A 22,006-nucleotide genomic window follows, 5' to 3' on the forward strand; every position below is an offset into this window, starting at 1 on the left:
TTGGTTCTATTTTGGGGAGGGTTCTGGGTATTTTGGGACTGGTTCTGGGGTGTTTGGGAATTCGGGGCCGGTTTTTGGGTGGGTTTGGGTGTATTTGGGGCCTGGTTTTGCCCCTGGTGTGGTTCTATTTTGGGGCTGGTTTGGGTTTTTTGGGGTGTTTTTGGGCTGATTCTGGGGCTGCTTTACGGAGTATTCTGGGCCTGTTTTGGCCCTGGGTTTGGCTCTGCTTTGGGGCTGGTTTGGGTCTACTTTAGGTCTGTTTATACCCGGTTTAGCACCGGGGTCCTTTATGGACCCCTTTAGGCCCAGTCTGGGCCTGTGCTCAGGGCTGCTTTGGCTCTGGTTTTCAGGCTCTTTTGGGGTGTTTGCCTCCGTTTATACCCGGGTTAGCTCCATTTATACCTGCGTTTGCCCTGTTTTGGTCCGTTTGTATCTGGTGTTCTCCATTTATACCGGCTTTTGCCTGCTCTTCATTCTATTTATACCTGTTTTAGCCCTGTTTATCCCCATTTATCTCGGGTTTTGCCCCCTCTCAGCCCTGTTTACGCCTGTTTTTTTCCATTCGTCCCGGTTTCAGCCCCGTTTGTTGCTGTTTTTCTCTCTTTATCCCAGTTTTTGCCCCGTTTATCGCTGCTTTATTCCCGTTTATCGCCGTTTTTCCCCGTTTTTCCGGGCCCGTGTTTGTGAGGGCAGGGGGCGTTTCCCGCGCGCGCGCTCCCGCGCCTCTCCCCCCTCCCCTCCCCTCCCCTCAGCGGGACCGGAAGCGGAAGCGCGTGGGCGCGCGCGCTGCCCGGAAGCGCGTGGGCGGCGGCGGCGGTTCCGGTTCCGGCGGCGGCGGCGGCGCGGGGGAGGCACCGGGAGGAGGAGAAGGAGCGGAAGGAGGAGAACGAACAACAACAAGGGAAAGGAGGGCACGGACGAGAGGCGGCGGCGCCACCGACCGCGGCCGCAGCGGGACCGAGCGGCCGGAGCCTGAGCCGCCCCCGCTCCCCCGCCCCGCACTACCGGGAACGATCCGCCCCCCCCCCCCCCGCCCCGGTCCCCGCCCGCCTCCTGCCCCGTTTCCCCCCTCCCTTCCCGTCCTCCTCCTCCTCCTCCTCCTTGTGCCGGAACCCGCCTCGCTCCTCCCGGCCCGCGCCGCCCCCGCAGGTTCGTACCGGGGGTACCGGGGGGTACCGGGGGGGGGCCGGCATTACCGGGGGTACCGGAGAGCGGGGGGGGGATGAGGGGGAGCCCCGCTGAGGGCGGAGCGGGCGCTCTCCGGGGGCGGCGGGGCCGCAGCGCAGTGCCGGTACCGGCGGGGGGGTCCCGGTAACCGGGGGAGGGCGGCGGGGGCCGGGGCTGGGCGCGGAGCGGCCCCAGAGGCGGGGCCGGGGGGGCGGGGGTTACCCAGAACCGCGCGGGGAGCGAGCGGGGGCGAGCGGCGAGCGACCCCCGCCCGCCCCGGTACCGGCAGCGGGACCGAACCGGGACCGAACGGCACCGGGACACCCCCGTGGCGTGCGGGACCGCCGGGCGTGGGAGGCCCCGGCCCCGCTCCGGCTCCGGGGGTGGCTGCGGGCGGGCGGGCGGGAGCGGCGGTGCCCGGGGCCGGGGCGGGCCGGGCAGGCCGGGACACGCTCGGGGCGCCGGCACGGGAGCGGAGCGGGGCGGGGGGGCCGCGGGCCCGGCGCCATTTGGGGAACCGGGAACCGGGACCGGGGCTCGGGGGGCTCCGCTCACTGCCGCGGCTCCCCCGCGCTCTGATGTCAAATCCCGGCCCGCCGTCCCAGGCAGGGAAATTCCCCCTTTTCCCCCCCTTTTTTTCCCCTTTTTTCCCTTTTTCCCCCTTTTTTTCCTGTTTTTTCCCTTTTTTTCCCTTGCTCCCCTTTTTTTCCCGTTTCTTCTTCCCGTTTTTCTCTGTTTTCCCCCCTTTATTTTCCTTTTTTCCCATTTTCTCCTCCCCATTTTTCTCTGTTTTCCCCCTCTTTAGTTCCCTTTTTTCCCATTTCCCCCTCCCTTTTCCCCTAGTTTTTCCCCCTTTTTTCTTTCCCCTTTTTCCTCCCCTTTCCCTCTGTTTTTCCCCATTTTTTTTCTCCTTCTTTTCCCTGTTTTTCCCATTCCCCCTCCCCTTTTCTCTATTTTTTCCCCATTTTTTCCCTTTATTCTTTCCCCTGTTTCCAATTTCCCCCTTCCCCTTTCCTCTGTTTTTCCCCATATTTTCCCTTTTTTCTTTCTGTTTTCCACCATTTTCCCCTCCCCATTTTCTCTGTTTTTCTCTCTATTTTTCCCCCATTTTTCCCTCCCCACTTTTCTCTATTTTTCCCCATTTTTCCCGTTTCCCCCTCCCCTTTCTCTCTATTTTTCCTCTATTTTTTCCCATTTTTCCCTCCCCACTTTTCTCTATGTTTTTCCCATTTTTTCCTCCATTTTCCCCATTTTTTCCCCTCCCGTGCAGCCCTGGCACACCTGGGCCCGCTCCCAGCTGTGGATTTTGGCAGCCGAGCCCGTCTGGGGCTGAGCTGGGTTTGTTTTGTCTCCTTCCTGCAGCTCCAGCCAGGGAAATTTCCCTTTTTGCTTCTCCTTCCCCTCCTTTTTCACCTTTCTCTTCATTTTCCCCCTTTCCCCCCTTTATTTCCCCTTTATTCCTTGTTTTTCTCTCCCTTTTCCACCCTTTTTCCCTCTTTTCTCCCCCTTTTTTCCCCCCTTTTTTCCTCCCCATGTTTTTTTCCATTTTCTCCAGTTTTCTCCCCATTTCCCTCTTTATTTCCCTTTATTCCCGATTTCGGTCCCCATTTATTCCCATTTTCCCCCATTTTTTTCTCCCATTCCCTCCCCTTTTTTTCCTCCCTTTATTCTCCCCTTTTTTTTTCCATTTTCTCCAAATTTTCCCTCATTTTTCCTCTTTTTCTCCCCCATTTTCTCCCGCATTTTTTCACATTTTCTCCCCATTATTCCCCCAAAATTCCCCCTGTTATTTCTCCATCTTTCCCCCATTTTTCCCCAATTTCCCCAATTTCCCCTGAGCAGTGCCTCCTGACCCCTTTCCCTGCCCATTTTCCCCATTTTCCCCCAATTTTCCCCAATTTCCCCCATTTTTCCCCATTTCCCTGGGCAGTACATCCTGACCCCTTTCCCTCCCCATTTTCCCCCTGTTTTTCCTCATTTTTCCCCCATCTTTCCCCAGTTTCCCCCCATGTTTTCCCCATTTCCCGGGCGGTCCCTGCTGACCCCTGTCTCCCCATTTCCCCCCCGTTTTTCCCCCCATATTTTCCCATTTTCCCTATTTTTTTCCCCCATTTCCCAGGCGGTGCCTGCTGACCCCATTTCCCCCCCATTTTTCCCATTTTCCCTGTTTTTTCCCCCAAACCCTGGCCAGTCCCTGCTGAGCCCTCTCTCCCCAGGAGGAAGAGGATGAAGGCCGGCTGCAGCATCGTGGACAAGCCCGAGGGAGGAGGGGGTGAGCAGCTCCCAAAAAACCCCAAAAACCCCAATTCCCCTGCTTCTCTGGGATAAAAACACCAAAAACCCCAATTCCTGCTGCTTTTCAGAATAAAAACACCAAAAATCCCATTCCTGCTGCTATTCTGGGATAAAAATCCCATAAATCCCAAAAAATCCCAATTCCTGCTGCTATTCTGGGATAAAAACACCATAAATCCCATTTTCAACTCATTTCCCGGGATAAAAATCCCATAAATCCCTTTCCTGCTGCTTTCCAGGATAAAAATCCTATAAAGCCCATTTTCAGCTGCTTTTCTGGGGCAGAAATCCCAAAAATCTCAATTCCTGCTGCTATTCTGGGATAAAAACCCCATAAATCCCAATTTCTTTGCTTTCCTGGGATAAAATCCCATAAATCCCATTTTTCAGCTGCTTTCCCAGGATAAAATCCCATTTTTGCTGCTTTCCCAGATACAAATTCCCATTTTTGCTCTTTCCCAGATACAAATTCCCATTTTTGCCCTTTCCCAGATATAAATATTCCCTGGGAATGCCGGTCCCGCCTCTCTCCCCGTTCGAGGGTGGAGGTGCAGCCCTGGAAATTCAGATTATTGATTATTCCTCCCTCCCTGGGCACGAATGTGGGTGGCACTGGGGGAAAAAGGGGGATTTTTCCCAAAAAAAACTCCAACCCAAATCAGATTTTTCCTAAAATAAACCTCCACCCCAAATCAGATTTTCCCAAAATAAACTCTGTCTCCAAATCAGATTTTTTTTCCAAATAAATCCCACCCCAAATCAGATTTTTCCCCACAAAAAATCACCACCCAAATCAGATTTTTCCCTCAAAAAAGTCACCACGCAAAATTAGCTTTAAAAAAAAAAAAATCCCAACCCCAAGTCAGATTTTTCCTAAAATAAACCAACCTCAAAACAGAATTTCCCCCCCAAAAAAATCACCACACAAAATCAGATTTTTCCCAAAAATAAACTCCAACCCCAAATCAGATTTTTCCCCCAAAATAAATCCCACCACAAATCAAAGTTTTTCCTAATAAACCTCACCCCAAAATAGGATTTTTTTTTTTCTGCCTGAATTCCATCCCTGGGATGTTGAATGGAATATTGAATGGAATTCCAAAATTTTACGATTTTGGGGGTTTTTACTGGGTTTTAGTGGATTTTTTGTGTCTTTTGGATGAATTTTCCAAGGAAATGGGCCTGATATGAGTCAGAAATGAGCAGCTGGATGTGAATCTGGAATTCCCTGCTCCCACACGGAATACTGAATTCCACCCAAGTTTTACCATTTTTTGGTGGTTTTTCACCGGGTTTTAGGGGTTTTTTTTAGTGGTTTTTTTTTTTGGTTTTTTTTTTGTGGGATTTTTGGGTGGATTTTCCAAAGAAATGGGGCTGAAATGAGTCAGAACTGAGCAGCTGGGTGGGAATGTGGATCTCCCTGCTCCCACATGGAATATTGAACAGAATTCCGGGCACCAGTGATTAATGGAATTCCAGTCAAATTTTACCCATTTTTGATGGGTTTTTAGTGGGGTTTTTTTTTGTAGGATTTTGGTGGGTTTTGGCTGGATTTTCCATGGAAAATGGGGATTAAAGGAGTCAGAAGTGAGCAGCTGGATGGGAAACCTGGAATTGCCTGCTACCACATGGAATATTGAACAGAATTCCAGGCACCAGTAATTAATGCAGTTCCAACCAAATTTTACCAATTTTTGATGGTTTTTCGTGGGGTTTTGGGTAGATTTTCCAAGGAAATGGGGCTGAAATGAGTCAGAATGATGAGAAACCTGAATTTCCCTGCTCCCATACGGAATATTGGACACAATTCCAGGCACCAGTAACTAATGCAATTCCAGCTGAGTTTTACCAATTTTTGGTGGTCGTTCACAGGTTTTAGTGGGTTTTTTAGTGGTTTTTGGGTGTATTTTCCGAGGAATTGGGTCTCGAAGGAGTCAGAATTGAGCAGCTGGATGGGAATCTGGATCTCCCTGCTCCCAGATTGAATACTGAGCAGAATTCCACCAAATTTTGGTGGCTTTTAGAGGGATTTTGGCTGGATTTTCCAAGGAAATGGGGCTGAAATGAGTCAGAATGATGAGAAACCTGAATTTCCCTGCTCCCATACGGAATATTGGGCACAATTCCAGGCACCAGTAACTAATGCAATTCCAGCTGAGTTTTGGTGGTCGTTCACAGGTTTTAGTGGGTTTTTGGGTGTATTTTCCGAGGAATTGGGTCTCGAAGGAGTCAGAATTGAGCAGCTGGATGGGAATCTGGATCTCCCTGCTCCCAGACTGAATACTGAACAGAATTCCACCTCCCAAACCCCACCTGTTTTTCCCAAAATTCCATTTTTTTCCCCCATTTTTTTTTTTCATTTTTCCCCCCGTTTCTCCCCCCCCAAAGGCTACCACTTCCCCGAGTGGGCGTACAAGACGGAGTCCAGCCCCGGCTCGCGGCAGATCCAGCTGTGGCACTTCATCCTGGAGCTGCTGCAGAAGGAGGAGTTCCGGCACGTCATCGCCTGGCAGCAGGGCGAGTACGGCGAGTTCGTCATCAAGGACCCCGACGAGGTGGCGCGGCTCTGGGGGCGCCGCAAGTGCAAGCCGCAGATGAACTACGACAAGCTCAGCCGCGCCCTCAGGTCAGCAGAATTTCCCATTAAAATTCAGAATTTTTTGGGGAGTTTTGGGCTCGTTTCTCTGGGTTTGGCCCAGTTCTGGGTTTCGCTATCCTGGCTCTGGGGGCGCCGCAAGTGCAGGCCGCAGATGAACTACGACAAGCTCAGCCGGGCCCTCAGGTAACCCAAATTCGGGTTTTTTCCTTCAAAACTCAGAATTTCGGGGGTTTTTGGGCTCATCTCTCAGGGTTTGGGGTGGTGGGATTGGGATTGGGTTTGGGTTTGGGTTTGGGTTTTGGTGGCGCGGCTCTGGGGGCACGGCAAGTGCAAGCCGCAGATGAACTATGACAAGCTCAGCCGGGCCCTCAGGTAACCCGAATTCAGGCTTTTTCCTTCAAAACTCAGAATTTCAGGGGTTTTTGGGCTCATCTCTCAGGGTTCGGGTGGTGGGATTGGGTTTGGGTTTTGGGTTTTGGTGGCGCGGCTCTGGGGGCGCCGCAAGTGCAGGCCGCAGATGAACTACGACAAGCTCAGCCGGGCCCTCAGGTCAGCAGAATTTGGGGTTTTTTTATATTTCTTTTAGTGGAATTTTGGGGTTTTAAAGTGGGATGTCATGGTGGTGTTGTCTGTCACAGTTTAGGGTGGTGGGATTGGGTTTGGGTTTTGGTGGCGCGGCTCTGGGGGCGCCACAAGTGCAGGCCGCAGATGAACTACGACAAGCTCAGCCGGGCCTTCCAGTTGGTGAAATTTGGAATTTTTCCCTTTTATTTTTCATGGAATTTTAGGATTTTTAAGTGGGATGTGATGGTGGTGTCGGTTTGTCCCTCAGGGTTTGGGGTGGTGGGGTTGGCGCAGCTCTGGGGGCACCAGAAAAGCAAACCCTACGTAACTATAACAGGCTCAGTTGTGCCCTCAGGTTGGTGGAATTTGGGTGTTTTTTCCCAAAAGTTTCATGGGTATTTTCCCTGTAGAATTCTGAGGGTTTTTAAGAGAGATATCAGGATGATGTTGGCTCGTCTCTCAGGGTTTGGGGTGGTGGGTTTGGCCCAGTTCTGGGTTTGGGTGGCGCAGCTTTGGGAGCCCCAGAAATTCAGACTCCGCATGAACTGTGACAAGCTCAGTGGGGCTCCTCAGGTCAGCAAATTTGGAATTTTTCCCTTTTCCCCTCATGGAATTCTGGGGTTTTTCCAGCAGGATATCATGCTGGTATGGTCTCGTCCCACAGGGTTTGGGTTGGTGGGGTTTAAGGTCCTTTTTCCACCCCAAAAACATTCCTGGATTCCATTCAATGGGATTTTAGGGATAAATCTTTGCCTGGTCCAGCTTATTCCATGGATTTCCCATCCCTGGGAGTGCCCCATTCCAGCTTGGAGCGACCTGGGAAGGTGGGAGCTGCCCCTGGCCCTGGATTTTTAGGGGTTTTTCAGCTTTTTCCAACCCAAACCATCCCAAAATTCCAAATTCTGGTTTAAACAGGAAGTTAGGAAGAAATCCCTCTGGAATTCTGTATTTTTGAGGATCTTTAAGCTCAACCCCAGGCCCAACCATTCCAAAATTCCATTTTTTGGTTAGACAGGATTTCAGGAAGGAATCCCTCAGGAATTAGGAAGGAATTCTGGATTTTTGAGTGCTTCAATTTTTTTTTTTTTTTTAATTTATTTCCAGATACTACTATAACAAGAGGATCCTGCACAAGACCAAGGGCAAAAGATTCACCTACAAATTCAACTTTAACAAACTGGTGATGCCCAATTATCCCTTCATCAACATCCGGCCCAACGGTGAGCCCGGGGAATTTGGGAATTCTGGGTGGGAATGGGGGGGGGGAAAAATCTCCAAAAAAACCCCAGGAATGTGGAATTTGTTTTTTTCCACAGCCAGCCTGGATAAAAAGCCCAAAACCTGGGAGCAAATCCCGGCTGCAGTGGGGGATGTGGGCTCAGGGTTTATCTTTCCCCGGGGATTGTTGGGATTTGTGGGATAAGAGGATCAGCCTTGGGATGCAATCCCAGAGTGGCTCAGGTGAGTTTATGGGGCCTTGGACAAATCCACGGCTTTTTCTGCCTTCTCTCCCCCTTTTCCCTCTCATTTTCAACCAAAAATTGCTCTTTTTTAACCCATTCCTGCCCCGGAGTTGGGAGGGATTCCTTAGAGATCGCAGCAGTCCTGGAGGAAACCAGGAATTCTTGGATTTTGACTAAAAATAAAAACTTTTCCCCTGGAGGAGAGAGGATAACGAGGAAGAGTTTGGGAATTGAGCATAAATGTCCTTTTTTTGCCCTAAAATAGTTTTGCCAGCTTTATCCTAGAGTCAGCAGTGGTTTCCTGGGAAAAGTCTTTCCAAGGGGTTTTTTGATGGAATTAAACCCCCTAAGAGCCAAATTTCTACAGCTGGGGGATTGTCCTGATCAGGCACAGTGGGAAAATGAATCCACAAAAACAGGAAATCCTTCTGGAAGTTGATATTCCCAGAAATTCCAAACTTTCTCCTCACAAAATCCCAATTTAGAGGAGCCCGGCCCAGCACACTGCAGTGCAGGGCAAAGCCTGGAAAGCTGATCCAGCAGGGAAAAAAAACAGGAAAAAAAGCAGAAAAAGTGGGGAAATTGGTGATTATTGAATCCATCAAGATAAACAACCCCCTCTGGAAGTCATTATGCCCAGAAATTCCAAACTTTTCTCCTCACAAATTCTCAATTTAGGGGAGCTGGGCCTAGCACACTCTGCTGCAGGGCAAAGCCTGGAAGGCCAATCCAGCAGGGAAAAAAAACATGAAAAAAAGAAGAAAAAGTGGGGAAATTGGTGATTATTGAATCCATAAAGATAGAAAGACCCACTGAAAGTCAATATTCCCAGAATTCCAAACTTTTCTCCACAAAAAAATGTCAATTTAGAGGAGCTGGGCCTAGCACAAGCTGCTCCAGGGGAGAGAGCCTGGAGCACCAATCCAGCAGGAAAAAGAGCAGGAAAAGTGGGGAAATCAGTGATTATTGAATCCATAAAGATAAAAAAACTGTCTGCAAGCCGTTGTTCCCAAAAGTTCCAAATTTTTCTCCACAAACAAGTCCCGATTTGGAAGATCTGATCCAGCTTCCAGGGTAGAGCCTGGAACACCAATCCAGCAGGGGAAAAGCAGGGAAAATAGGGATCAAAGCAGGTTGTGTGTGGGGAAAAAAGAGATTTTTCCAGGCTGGAGCCTCCGTCCGGCGCCGTCTCTGGGGCTGCCTCCCCTCCCTGAGGGAAGCTCCAAGGTTTTGTTTTTCCAAGGCTCCGGGAAGGCCAAAAAAAAAAACAAAAAAGGGGAAAAATTCCTCCAGGTGTTGGTGTCTCCTTCACCTGTGTGGGCCCTGCTGGGGTTTGTTTTATTTTCTTTTTTGTTTAGAGGAGGGGAATGTCTTTTCCAAGCCAAGGCACGGGGGTGGGAAGATGTGTCTGGAGCTGTAATTCCGTAATTAACTGGGAGCAAACGAGTCCGGGCAGTTCCCAGCTCCCTCCTGTCCCTGGGGCGCTTGGAAAAAAAAGAATTTGGGAGAATTTGGAACGCTCTCGGTTAATCCCGGCCCTTTTCATTCCCAGCGGGGCGGGGATTGGGAGGGCAAAGCTGGAATTTGGGGGTTTTCTCCAGGATTGTCCCCTCCCTCACGGAGATTTGTGGTGGAAAAAGGAGGTGGGAATTTGAGGGATTTTTGTGGATCTTTGATATACTTCCATGGATTGATGAGAACACCCCTCAGAGGAGAGGTTTTTATGGATATCTGAGATATTTCTGTGGATATTTGGGATATTTCCGTTGATATTGGACATATTTCCATGGGTATTTGAAACATTTGCATGGATTGATGGAATTCCCCCTCAGAGAAGTGGTTTCCATGGACATTGAAGATGTTTCCGTGGATTTTTGAGATATTTTTATGGATACTGGAAGACATTTCCACGGATTGCTGAGATCCCCTCTCAGATGAGACATTTCCATGGGTATTTCAGACATTTCCACGGACTGATGAGATCCCCCCTCAGAGAAGAGATTTCCATGGGTATTTCAGACATTTCCACGTATTGATGAGATCCCCTCTCAGATGAGATATTTCCATGGATATTGGATTTTTTTCCCATGGGTATTTCAGACAGTTCCATGGATTGATGAGATCCTCTCTCAGATTATATATTTCCATGGATATTTCAGACATTTCCATGGACTGACGAGATCCCTTCTCAGATGAGATATTTCCATGGGTATTTCATACATTTCCATGGGTATTTCATACATTTCCATGGGTATTTCATACATTTCTGTGGATATTTCAGACATTTCTGTGGCTATTTCAGACATTTCCACGGACCGATGCCATCCTCCCTCAGGCGGACATTTCCAATACTCCCACACATTCCCAACCCATCCCCACAAACTCCGACCCCCTCATCCCCCTAATCATTTTTTCCCCTTTTCCCCCCATTTTCCAGGCGTGGTTCCGCAGAGCGCCCCGCCCGTGCCCACGGCCTCCTCGCGGTTCCATTTCCCCCCTCTGGAGCCGCACTCTCCCACCGAGGAGGGCCCGGGCCGCTTCGCCGCGGCCTCGCTGCTGCCGCCTCACGCCGAGCCGGCGCTGCCGGACCCCGAGCGCAAAGCGGAGCCCGCCGAGCTGGAGGAGAGCGCCCCGGACTGGCGCCGGGACCTGCTGGCGCCGCCGCACGCCGCCACGGCCGCGGCGGGGCCCAAGCGCAAGCCCGAGGTGGTGCTGCCGCTGTTCTCGCGGCCCGGCATGTTCCCCGAGCACCCTCACAGCCCCTTCGCCGTGTCGCCGCTGCCGGGCCGCCCCGGCGTGCTCAACGTGCCCATCTCGCCGGCGCTGTCGCTGACGCCCACGCTCTTCTCGTACAGCCCTTCGCCGGGGCTCAGCCCGTTCGCCGCCGCCGGCAGCAGCTGCTTCTCCTTCAACCCCGAGGAGATGAAGCACTACCTGCACTCGCAGGCCTGCTCCGTGTTCAACTACCACCTGAGCCCGCGGACTTTCCCCCGCTACCCGCTGGTGGTGCCGCCGCTGCAGTGCCCGGTGCCGCTGGAGGAGCAGCCGCAGTTCCCCATCAAGCTGCAGCCGCCGCCCGCCGGCCGCAAGAACCGCGAGCGGCTGGAGAGCCCCGAGGGCGCCGCCACCACCAACAGCAGCAGCAGCAGCAGCAGCAGCAGCAATGCCGAGCCGCCCCGCGTCAAGGTGGAGCCCGACAGGGAGGAGGAGCGGGAGGAGGAGAAGCGGGAGGAAGAACAGGAGGAGGAGGAGAAGGCCGCGGTGTTCGCCCGCCCGGCCGCTCCGGCGTGGGTGCCCATCCCGCCTCAGCCCGGCTCATCCGGAGAGGAGAGCGTGGAGAAACAACCCGGGGATGCCGCGGCCGGGCAGGAGAGGAGGGAGGACGCCCTGATGCCCCCCAAGCTGCGGCTGAAGCGGCGCTGGAACGGCGATTCCCGGCAGGAAATGCCCGAGGAGCCGCGGCCCAACGGGGTCTGGCACCTGCCCAAAGCCGTGGCCGCCGCCTCCGACACCTAATCCCGGCTGGAACGACAAAACAACACCACAAAAAAACAAAAACAACAACAACAAAACCTTGGCAAACAAACACCCGGAGGAGAAATCCGTGTATTTATGTAGCAAGGTTGCAGAGCAGTTCGGGCTAAGGGCGGGGAGGGGGGCGCGGGGCAGGGCCGGGGTTTTGGGGGGTTTTTCGGGGGTGGGAGAAGGGAGGGGGGCGGGCAGCTTCGGCCTTTGTGTTGTTTCTGTTGTTGACTTGCAGGTGAAGACGCAGCAGCCGGAATTCCCGCAATTCCCGCTCGCTTTTCCCGGGAAAAGCCGGCTCGAGCTCCAGGACTGGCACGGAGGGGCTCCAGGCTCGGGGCTTTTTGGGACACCGGGAATCTCCACATCCAGGGGGTGTTGGTTTTTCTTTTTGGGAATTTTTATTTTTTTTTTTTTACGGATGCGAGGATTCCCCGGCCATCCAGGAGCTGGTTTGGTTCATTTTTTTGGTTGGGTTTTTTTTGTTTTTTTTTTTTTGGTTGGTTTTTTGGGAAAAGGAGGAGCTTGGGAATTTTGCATCGGGAATTTTGCACTGTCCACGGAGCGGGGTTTGGGGCGGGGGGAAGAGGATTCAGGAAAACTCGGAAAATCGGGATGGAGGCCGTGTCGTTCCCGGCGGATTTCCGGGGAAAATTCCCCTTTTCCCGCCTTTCTTTCTCTCTCTCGCAGAAGCCATGAGCAAAACTCCAAACTTTTTCAGGGAACGGGAACGGGAATAACACAAAATTAACCGGATGCCTTTAATCCTAACGCATTAAAAATGTTGGGGTTTGGTGTTTTTTTTTTCCCCTCCCTTTGGTTTTCGTGTGCCCGGAGCGGGAGGTTTTTTTTTTTTGTTTTCCCCGCTGCGGGATCCGTGTGGGTGGAATTTTTTGGGAATGCTTGGAAGGAGCGCTGGAATGATTGTGGTGAGTCCCGGGAGCGCCGGAATTCCCGGCGCCATCCCCAGATTTTTTTGGACCCTCCCCCTTTCTCCCCGTTTGACTCATGCCTTAAAGAAGAAGAAGAAAAAAAAAAAAAAAAAAACAAAAAAAAAAGCAAAGCGAACCACGTTTGGACTTTTTCTGGGAATTTCTGAATCCGGGAGCGCTCGGATTTGGCGGATCCTGCCCGGATTTCGGGGGCGGATCACGAATCTCGCCGTTCTGCCTCCGGGCTGTGCTCCCGGCGGGACGAGGAGCCAGGAATTCCCAAGGATTCGCTCTGGGAATTCCCTGCTGGAAGGAGCGGAATTCCCAAAATCCCGACCCGGCCGGGTCCGGGAGCCTCAGAATGTGGAGCTCAAAGGGTTTGGGGTGGAAAACCCCTGGATTATCCCAAAAAAAAAAAACCCCACAAAATAACACAAAAAAACAAAAAACGAACCCGGAGAGGGCGCGAGGAGGAACTCAGGAATTACACAGGAGGCCTTTCCCGGAATTCCCGCCGCCGATCCCAAATCCAAGTGCCGGAACCGTCGGGAAAAAGCAGAAACACAAAAAACGGGGGGAAAACGCCGGAATTTTCATATTTTCATTTTTCCCCCCCCCCTCTTCCGATCCTTCGGGTTCGAGGCGAGATCCCAGGGAGGAGAAGGAGGAAAGTTGGAATCGTTGTGGCTTTAAAAGAAAAAAAGGATATTTTGGGATTGGGGGTTTTTTTGGGAAGGGTGGGAATGTTGGGGGTTTTTTTTGTTTTTCCACAGCCATTGCACTGCAAAAAAAAAAAAAGACAAAAACGAGAAAAAAAATGAAAATAAAAATAAAAATAACTTGGGAGAGTTCAGGGAATTCCGGACTCAGGACGACGGATCCGGCGCCTCTCGGGAATTCCAGGATTCCCAACGGAGCCCGGGAGCAGGAAGAAAAAATAAAAATAAAAGCAGGAAGAGGAAGGAAAAACAAAAAAAATAAAAAAGCAGGAAGAGGAGAAGGAAAACGTGTAAAAAAAAAAAATGGACTTAAAGGAAAAAAAAAAATGAATCAACCAGATCCAAATTTTATGGAGACAAAAAAAAAAATCGGAAGTTTCGAGGAAAAATTGCTCAAATTCCAGCGTGCCAAACCATATAATAGAAAACAAACCCTCGGGAAGTTGGGAATGGTTGGAATTCTCTCCTGGATGAATTTGCCCCGGAGCATGATCCCGTTTTTTTCCAGCCGTTTTTGTTTTTGTTGGTAATTTCGCTTCTTTTTTGTAGCAAATCCGTAGGAAAAATATGAAAAAAAAGGACAAAAAACAAAAAAAAAAGAGACTTTTTGATGGGACAGCCCCAAAAAGGGGGAATTTCTGAGGAGGAATTTCCCAAAAAAGGAAGAACGGGAGGAAAAATCCAACAGCATTAATGGGGTTGTCCCGGATTTTTTATTTATTCCATAATTATGTTGAGGTTTTGTATTATTTTAAGCTGTTTTTTTCCGTTGGTTTCTTTCCCTTTTTTCGCGTCTCCGCGTCCTGGTGGGATTGAAAAAAAAAAAAAACAGGAATTTTCTCTCGGTTGAAATCATCAAAAATCCGGAAAAACTTTGGATTTTCCGGGGAAAAACTTTGATTTTTTTGTTTTTTTTAGCGCTTTTTAAACCGGTATTTACGCTTTTCTTTGGGTTCCAAAAACCTCTTTTTCGAGGGATTTCGAGGGATTTGAACTCTCCCCGGTGGGAATCCGGCAGGAATCCATCGGGAAAATTGATGGAATTTGGGATGGGGAGCGTGGCTTTGTACATAGGGTGTAAAGTAGAGGGGGCAAAAAAACAAAAAAAAAAGACAAAAAATCTGAAATTTGTGCCTTTAAAAAAAATTCCGATTTCTATAAAAATCAGATTTAAAAAAAAAGGGTTGCATATATATATTATATATATATATGATGGAGTGCTAGAGAAATTTATGGATAATATACATATTTTTTTCCAGGGGTATCCCATAGCTCCGTATTTTGTTATGGAAGTTGAAAAAAAAAAAAAAAAACGGAAAAAAGGAAAAAAAAAAAAACCTGAAAAATAAAAGTATTTTACCTCGAATTCAAAACGTTAAATAAAAACCTTTTAACAGAGAGGGCTCGCTGGATTCCTTGGGGCTTTTGGGGTTTTCCTGAGGATTTGTGGAGTTTGGGGCTTTTGTGGTTTTTCTGAGGGTTTTTGGATTTTGGGGTTTTCCTGAGGGTTTTTGCAGTTTGGGAGCCGAAATTTTGGGTTTGGGGGTTTTTGGGTGTCCCCAAATCCTCGGTGTCACCATGGGTGTCCCCAAACCCGCACTGTCCCATGTCCCCAGATCCTCACTGTCCCCATGGGTGTCCCCAAACGGACACTGTCCCCATGTCCCCAAATCTTCACTGTCCCCAAACCCACGCTGTCACCGTGGGTGTCCCCATGGGTGTCCCCATGGGTGTCCCCAAACCCACACTGTCCCCATGTCCCCCACACCCCAAGGGTTCTCAGTGTCCCCTCAAATCCTGGGTGTCCCGCACCTCGAGGTCACTCAGTGTCCCCCTCAAACCCTCACTGTCCCCAAGTCCCCCACATTCTGAGGTCGCTCTGTGCCCTCAAACCCTCACTGTCCCCAAAATCCTTGCTGTCCCCAAACCCACGTTGTCCCCATGGGTGTCCCCGAACCCACACTGTCCCCGTGGATGTCCCCAAATCCTCAGTGCTCTGTGTCCTCAAATCTTCACTGTCCCCGTGGGCGTCCCCAAACCCACACTGTCCCCAAATAATCCTCACTGTCCCATGTCCCCCGCACCCCGAGGTCACTCTCTGTCCCCTCACACACCGAGGTCACTTCGTCCCTTTCACTGTCCCCACCACCCCGCGGTCACTGTGTTCTCCCTGTCCCGTGTCCCCCGCAGCCCGAGGTCACCGTGTCCCCCTCGCTGTCCCCTCTATCCCCCGCACCCCGAGGTCACCGTGTCCCCCACACTGTCCCCTCTATCCCCCGCACCCCGAGGTCACTGTGTTCCCCACATTGTCCCCTCTATCCCCCGCACCCCGAGGTCACCGTGTCCCCCTCGCTGTCCGCTGTGTCCCCCGCACCCCGAGGTCACCGTGTTCCCCACACTGTCCCCTCTATCCCCCGCACCCCGAGGTCACCGTGTCCCCCTCGCTGTCCCGTGTCCCCCGCGCTGTCCGCTGTGTCCCCCGCATCCCCCGCGTCCCCCGCTCCCTCCCCCGCTCCCTCCCTCGCTCCGTCCCCGCCCGCCGCCCCGCAGCCGCGGGCGCTGCCCCGCCGTGCCGGGCGCGGGGGGCCGGGCGAGCCCGGGGATTGGGAGCGGCCTCCAGGCCTCTCCCTCGGCCCGGCCCCCGCGGCGGGCAGGGCAGGGCGGCAGGGGGAGCCCCGCTCGGCCGGGCCGGCACCGAACCGCAGCCCGGGGGCTTCGCTCGGGGCCCCGCGGGGCTCGCTCGGGGCCCCCCGAGGCCGCCGCCGCAGCCGCCGCGGCCGGGCATGGTGGCGGGGCCGGCCGGAGCGGGGCGGCGGCTCCGGGCGCTGCCCTGACCGAGCTCCACCATGAGCGTGAGGCCTCCGCAGGCCCCGGACAGGTACGGGCTGAGGGGCGACCCCGGGCCGGGGGGGAAAGGGGGGAAAAGCGGGGAGAAGGGGACGGGGGTCGGCCTGAGGGGGAGAGCCCGCCGCCTTTGGGGAGGGGGGGACGCGGGTTTGGGGCGAAATCGGGCGGGTTTGGGGCTGCGGGGAGCGGGGAGGGGGCTCGGCTGGACCGAGGGGGGAGAGCGGCGGTTTGGGAGGAAATTCGGGGGTTTGGGAGGAAATTCGGCGGTTTTGGAGTGAAATTCGGCGGTTTTGGGGTGAAATTCGGCGGTTTTGGGGTGAAATTCGGCGGTTTCGGGGAGCGGGGAGGGGGCTCGGCTGGACCGAGGTGGGAGAGCGGCGGTTTGGGGGAAATTCGGGGGTTTTGGGAGGAAATTCGGGGGTTTTGGGGCTCATGGGAGGGGGCTCGGCTCGTGCCGGAGCCCACAGCCGGTCCCTGCAGGGATTTGGGGTGAAACGCCGGGATTTGGGGCGTTTTGGGGTGAAACGCTGAGATTTGGGGGGAAATGCCGGGATTTGGGGTGTTTTGGGGGTGAAATTCGGGGATTTGGGGTGTTTTGGGGTGAAATGCTGAGATTTAGGGTGTTTTGGGGTGAAACGTCGGGATTTGGGGTGTTTTGGGGCGAAACGCTGAGATTTGGGGTGTTTGGGGGTGAAATTCGGGGATTTGGGGTGTTTTGGGGCGAAACGCTGAGATTTGGGGTGTTTGGGGGTGAAATTCGGGGATTTGGGGTGTTTGGGGGTGAAATTCGGGGATTTTGGGGCTCTGGGAGGGGGCTCAGCCTGGTCTGCACCTCCTGCCCCACGTCTTGGGGCAAAAGCAGTGATTTGGGGTGAAAACCTGAGATTTTGGGGCTCTGGAGGTTCAGGAGAAGGGATTTGGATCAGGGTGGAGCTCCTGCCCTGTCCCTGCGGTGCTTTGGGGTGAAATTGTGGGATTTTGGGGCGACACTGTGGGACTTTGGGGTGAAATTCTGTGATTTTGGGGTGAAACTCCGGGATTTTGGGGGTTTGGGGGATCTGGGAGGGGGCTCAGCTCGTCCTGGAGCCCTCACCCCATTCCTTGGGGGAAAAGACGGGAATTTGGGATGAAATTCTGGCATTTTGGGATTTCTGGGGGGCTCAGCTCAGCCCTGGTCCCCCCCACCCCATCCTTGCAGCATTTTGGGACAAAACTCCCGGATTTTGGGGAGTGTGGGGGGAATATCCCAAACCTTTCTGATTTCTGGGATATTTCCAGTGTCCCTCGCTGGGAATTGGCTTTTTTGCTGTTTGTTTTGCTCCATTTTAAACCAGATTTGGGATTTTTTTTTTTTTTTTTTGTGGGATAAACCCTTGGAAAACCCTGGAAGGTTTTTCTGGGACAGACTCGGGAATTTTGCTGTGGATTCCCGGGTCGGGATCCCTGCCGCAGCCACGGCATTTCCCACACACGGATTTGGGTGGAAAACGGGGAGTTTGGGGCCCTGGGAGAGAAGCAGGTCCCAGGAATTTCTGGGATCGTTTTCCCACCAGATTCCATGGGGATTTTTCCCTGCTTTTTCCATCCCAAAGAATTCCGGAATTCCCTGGCCTGGTTTATTTGGGATTCCTGGATTTTATCCCAGTTTATTCCATGGATTTCTATCCCTGGGATTGGAATTACGGTGGGATTTTCTGGGATTTAAGGATCTTTTCCCATCCCAAAGAATTCCAGTATTTATGGGTTGGATTATTTGGGGTAAATCCTGGATTTTATCCCGGGTTATTCCGTGGATCTCCAGGATGGTCCCACCCAATTACGGTGGGGTTTTCTGGGATTTGAGGATCTTTCCCGTTCCAAAGAATTCCTGGATTTATGGGTGGGATTATTTGGCGTTCCAGGGGTAAATCCTGGGTTTTACCCCATGGGTTTCCATCCCTGGGATCGGAACCGGGGTGGGATTTTCTGGGATTTAAGGATCTTTCCCCATCCCAAAGAGTTCCGGGGTTCCCTGGCCTGGTTTATTTGGGATTCCTGGATTTTATCCCCGGTTATTCCATGGATTTCTATCCCTGGGATTGGAATTACGGTGGGATTTTTTGGGATTTAAGGATCTTTTCCCATCCCAAAGAGTTCCGGGGTTCCCTGGCCTGGTTTGTTTGGGGTTTCGGGGGTGAATCCTGTGCGTTCCCCCAGGGCAGGGAATTTTGGGGCTGGGAATTCCCGGTGGAACCGGTCCCGCCGCCCTTCCCGCTTCTTTTTTTTTTGCTTTTCCAGGAGTGGCTCCCGTTAATCATTACCTGACCAGGAGCAGCTCCCTGCGCAATCCCCGTGCAGAATTCCCGGAAAAAGCAAAACCAGACTGGGGAAAAATCCCCGATTCCCAACGTCCGGCATCGCTCCGGGCACCGGGATCCCTTCCCAAAAAAGGGTTTGGGGTTCCCAGCTGGGAAATCCCTTGGAAACCTGGGATAAACCGGGGTTGAAAGCAGGAAAAGTAGGGAAAAAATCCTGTTTTCCAACATTCAGTGGGTTCCTACGTGAAACAGGATTGGAATTCCCAGTGGAAACCTGGGATAAACCGGGGTTGAAAGCAGGCAAAATGGGGAAAATTCCCTTTTCCCAACATTTCTGCCCTTCCCACGTTGGAGTTGGGATTCCCAGCTGGAAAAATCCCATGGAAACCGGGGATAAACCATGTTTGAAACAGGCAAAATGGGGAAAATTCCCTTTTCCCAACATTTCTGGCCGCCGGCTTCCGACCTTAAGCAGGATTGGAATTGCCAGTGGGATCCTATGGAAAGCCGGGATAAACCATGTTTGAAACAGGCAAAATGGGGAAAATTCCCTTTTCCCAGCATTTCTGACCACTCAGTTCCCTCACGCCAAGGTGTTCCAAGGAAAACCAGAATTCCAGGGGAGCTGAGGAGACCTGGAGAGTTTTCCACATAAAGCTCCCAAGTGTTTTTATTGGGATAACCCCGCAATTCCCGGATTTTCCCCGAATCCCAAACCTTTCCAAGCTGTTCCCAACCCCTCCCGGCCATTCCCAGTTTGTTTTTATTTTTTTGGGGGATCTGGGAATCCCAAAAGGAGCCAGAATTCCCAAATTTTCACGGGGGAAAAAACCCCGAATCCCCCCATCCCGCAGGGAGCGGGAACGTGGGAATTCCGTCCCGAAAACTCCCAGGGAAATTTTTTATTTTTTATTTTTTATTTTTTTTATTTTATTTTTCTTCCCCCCCCCGCATCGCGAGGGCGGCCGCCGAGTCCCGGGGAGGAATTCCGGGCGCTGGGAATTTTCTCTGCCCTGGGTTTGCAACATTCGTGGCTCTTCCCCCGCTGCCCTGCCAGCCTGGGGGCTGCGGCTCCGCTGCCCTGCCCGGAGAGGAGAGGAGCAGCACCGGGGAAAAACGCACAAAAATCGGGATTTTTGCGCATTTCCACGGCTCCGAGCCCCGGGTTGTCCTGGGTTCCCGCGGGGTTTTCCAGCCGGGAATTCCGATTCCAGCAGGCGTCAGGAATGTCGGGAAATGGGGAATTTTTCCCCCCATTTTTCCTGCTTTAAATGTGGTTTATCCCAGATTTTGGTGGGTTTTCCAGCTGGGAGTTCCGATTCCAATGTGGGAAGGAAACCCAGGGGTCAGAAATGTTGGGAAATGGGAATTTTTTTCCCCCATTTTTCCTGCTTTAAACGTGGTTTATCCTGGGTTTCCGTATGATTTTCCAGCTGGGAATTCCAAACCTGCTGTGGGAAGGAACTCAGTGGGCAGAAATGTTGGGAAATGGGAATTTTCCCCCCATTTTTCCTGCTTTAAATGTGGTTTATCCCAGATTTTGGTGGGTTTTCCAGCTGGGAATTCCGATTCCAGCGTGGGAAGGAACCCAGGCGTCAGGAATGTTGGGAAATGGGGAATTTTTCCCCCATTTTTCCTGCCTTAAACGTGGTTTATCCTGGGTTTCCGTAGGATTTTCCAGCTGGGAATTCCAAACCTGCTGTGGGAAGGAACTCGGTGGGCAGAAATGTTGGGAAATGGGAATTTCTTCCCATTCCAATCTCCAGCTTTTTGGGAATCTTTGGGAATTTTTAGGAATTTTTGGGAATTTTAGGGAATTTTGGGAGCTGGGAAGGAACCCAATGTGCAGAAATGTTGGGAAAAGGCATTTTTTTTTCCCCATTCCAAGCTCAATTTTTTTGGGAATTTTGGATTTTTGAGAGCAGGGAAGGGCGGGCAGGGTCCCTGGAATTTTGGGAATTTGGGGAATTTTGGGAATTTTTATTGTGGGAATTATTGCGGGAATTACTGTGGGAACGGCCGTGGCCGGGCCGCCCCCGAGGCAATTAAGGAGCTTTAATTAAGCCGAATTAAACGAGTTTTTTATAGCCCGGTTAAGCCCCGGCTGTCCTGGCGGTGCCCAGGGGCCGTGTCCGTCTGTCCTGGCAGTGCCCAGGGGCCGTGTCCGTCTGTCCTGGGTTGTGTCCGTCTGTCCTGGCGGTGCCCAGCGGTCACTCCGGCCATTGACCGTTCCCATGTCCGTCTGTCCCGGCGCTGCCCAGCGGTCACTCCGGCTGTTCCCGTTGCCGTGTCCGTGTGTCCTGGCAGTGCCCAGCGGTCACTCTGTCTGTCCTGGCGCTGCCCAGCGGTCACTCCGGCCGTTCCCGTTGCCGTGTCCGTGTGTCCTGAGCCGTGTCCGTGTGTCCCCGTTGTTCCCCCCCAGGTTGAGCAGCCTCTCCTCGTCCCTGGGCGAGGCCCCCTCGGAGCGAAGGGCGCCCGGGCACCCGCGGCCGCCCCCGGACAGCAGCGACAGCACAGGTGGGGCCGGGCACTCCACTCTGGGGTCACTCTGTGGTCACTCTGGGGTCACTCGGGGGGCACTCGGGGGTCACTCGGGGCCGGGGTGCGGGTCCAGATCTTCCTGCGCTCTTGGAAATTTGGGCTTTGGGATTTGGGGTCCCACAAGGGGGAACGGGGGGCTTGGGGGTCCAGGGTGGCCACAGGAGCTGGTGGTCAGGGGTGGACAGTGACCATCGAGTCAGAGATGGACAGTGACCATGGGGTCAAGGGTGGACAGTGACCATCGAGTCAGAGATGGACAGTGGCCATGGGGTCAGAACTGGACAGTGACCATGAGGTCAGGGGTGGACAGTGACCATGGGGTCAGGGATGGACAGTGACCATCGAGTCAGGGCTGGACAGTGACCTCGAGGCCAGGGCTGGACAGTGACCATGGGGTCAGGGGTGGGCAGTGACCATGGAGTCAGGGATGGACAGTGGCCATGGGGTCAGGGATGGACAGTGGCCATGGGGTCAGGGATGGACAGTGACCATGGGGTCAGGGTGGGCAGTGACCATGAGGTCAGGGGTGGGCAGTGACCATGAGGTCAGGGGTGGGCAGTGACCATGAGGTCAGGGGTGGGCAGTGGCCATGGGGTCAGGGATGGACAGTGACCACGAGGTCAGGGATGGACAGTGACCATGGGGTCGGGGATGGACAGTGGCCATGGGGTCAGGGATGGACAGTGACCATGAGGTCAGGGGTGGACAGTGACCATGGGGTCAGGGATGGACAGTGACCATGAGGTCAGGGGTGGACAGTGACCATGGGGTCAGGGATGGACAGTGGCCATGGGGTCAGGGATGGACAGTGACCATGAGGTCAGGGGTGGACAGTGGCCATGGGGAGCCGGAGTCCAGAGCCTCACTGCCTCCTCTCGCTCCTGTCCCTCTGTCTGTCTGTGTGTCTGTGTGTCCCTGTCCCCCTGTCCGTGTGTCTGTCCGTGTGTCTGTCCGGCAGGGCTGGTGCAGCGCTGCGTGATCATCCAGCGGGACCAGCATGGCTTCGGCTTCACCGTCAGCGGCGACCGCGTGGTGCTCGTGCAGTCCGTGCGGCCCGGTG

At 53.0% G+C, this 22,006-nt stretch overlaps 2 protein-coding genes across 6 annotated transcripts in view; both read left to right on the top strand.

The window, feature by feature from the left end:
* The first annotated feature begins 1,044 nt into the window (after positions 1–1,044).
* Positions 1,045–14,659, top strand: ETV3 (ETS variant transcription factor 3). 5 transcript variants are annotated; one of them, XM_058042798.1, is made up of 5 exons: positions 1,045–1,149; positions 3,359–3,439; positions 5,851–6,088; positions 7,730–7,845; positions 10,526–14,659. In XM_058042798.1, the coding sequence occupies exons 2-5, from the start codon at positions 3,394–3,396 to the stop codon at positions 11,602–11,604; spliced, it is 1,479 nt and encodes a 492-aa protein (XP_057898781.1). In that variant the 5' UTR covers positions 1,045–1,149; positions 3,359–3,393; the 3' UTR covers positions 11,605–14,659. The 5 variants fall into 5 exon arrangements, with proteins under 5 accessions (XP_057898781.1, XP_057898780.1, XP_057898782.1 ...); XM_058042797.1 differs by having other exon boundaries at positions 3,384–3,439; XM_058042799.1 differs by lacking the exon at positions 1,045–1,149 and adding an exon at positions 1,431–1,446 and having other exon boundaries at positions 3,384–3,439.
* A 1,386-nt stretch (positions 14,660–16,045) lies between these two features.
* The window catches only part of ARHGEF11 (Rho guanine nucleotide exchange factor 11), a 40,985-nt gene continuing 35,024 nt past the window's right edge, over positions 16,046–22,006 (top strand). Inside the window, exons 1-3 of the mRNA XM_058042676.1 lie at positions 16,046–16,139; positions 20,828–20,922; positions 21,905–22,003. Coding sequence (XP_057898659.1) covers positions 16,108–16,139; positions 20,828–20,922; positions 21,905–22,003 — 226 coding nt within the window. The 5' untranslated portion in view covers positions 16,046–16,107. The remainder of the gene's footprint in view (positions 16,140–20,827; positions 20,923–21,904; positions 22,004–22,006) is intronic.

Source organism: Melospiza georgiana, chromosome 33 (genome assembly GCF_028018845.1).
Source record: "Melospiza georgiana isolate bMelGeo1 chromosome 33, bMelGeo1.pri, whole genome shotgun sequence".
In the NCBI taxonomy this organism is placed as follows: domain Eukaryota; kingdom Metazoa; phylum Chordata; class Aves; order Passeriformes; family Passerellidae; genus Melospiza; species Melospiza georgiana.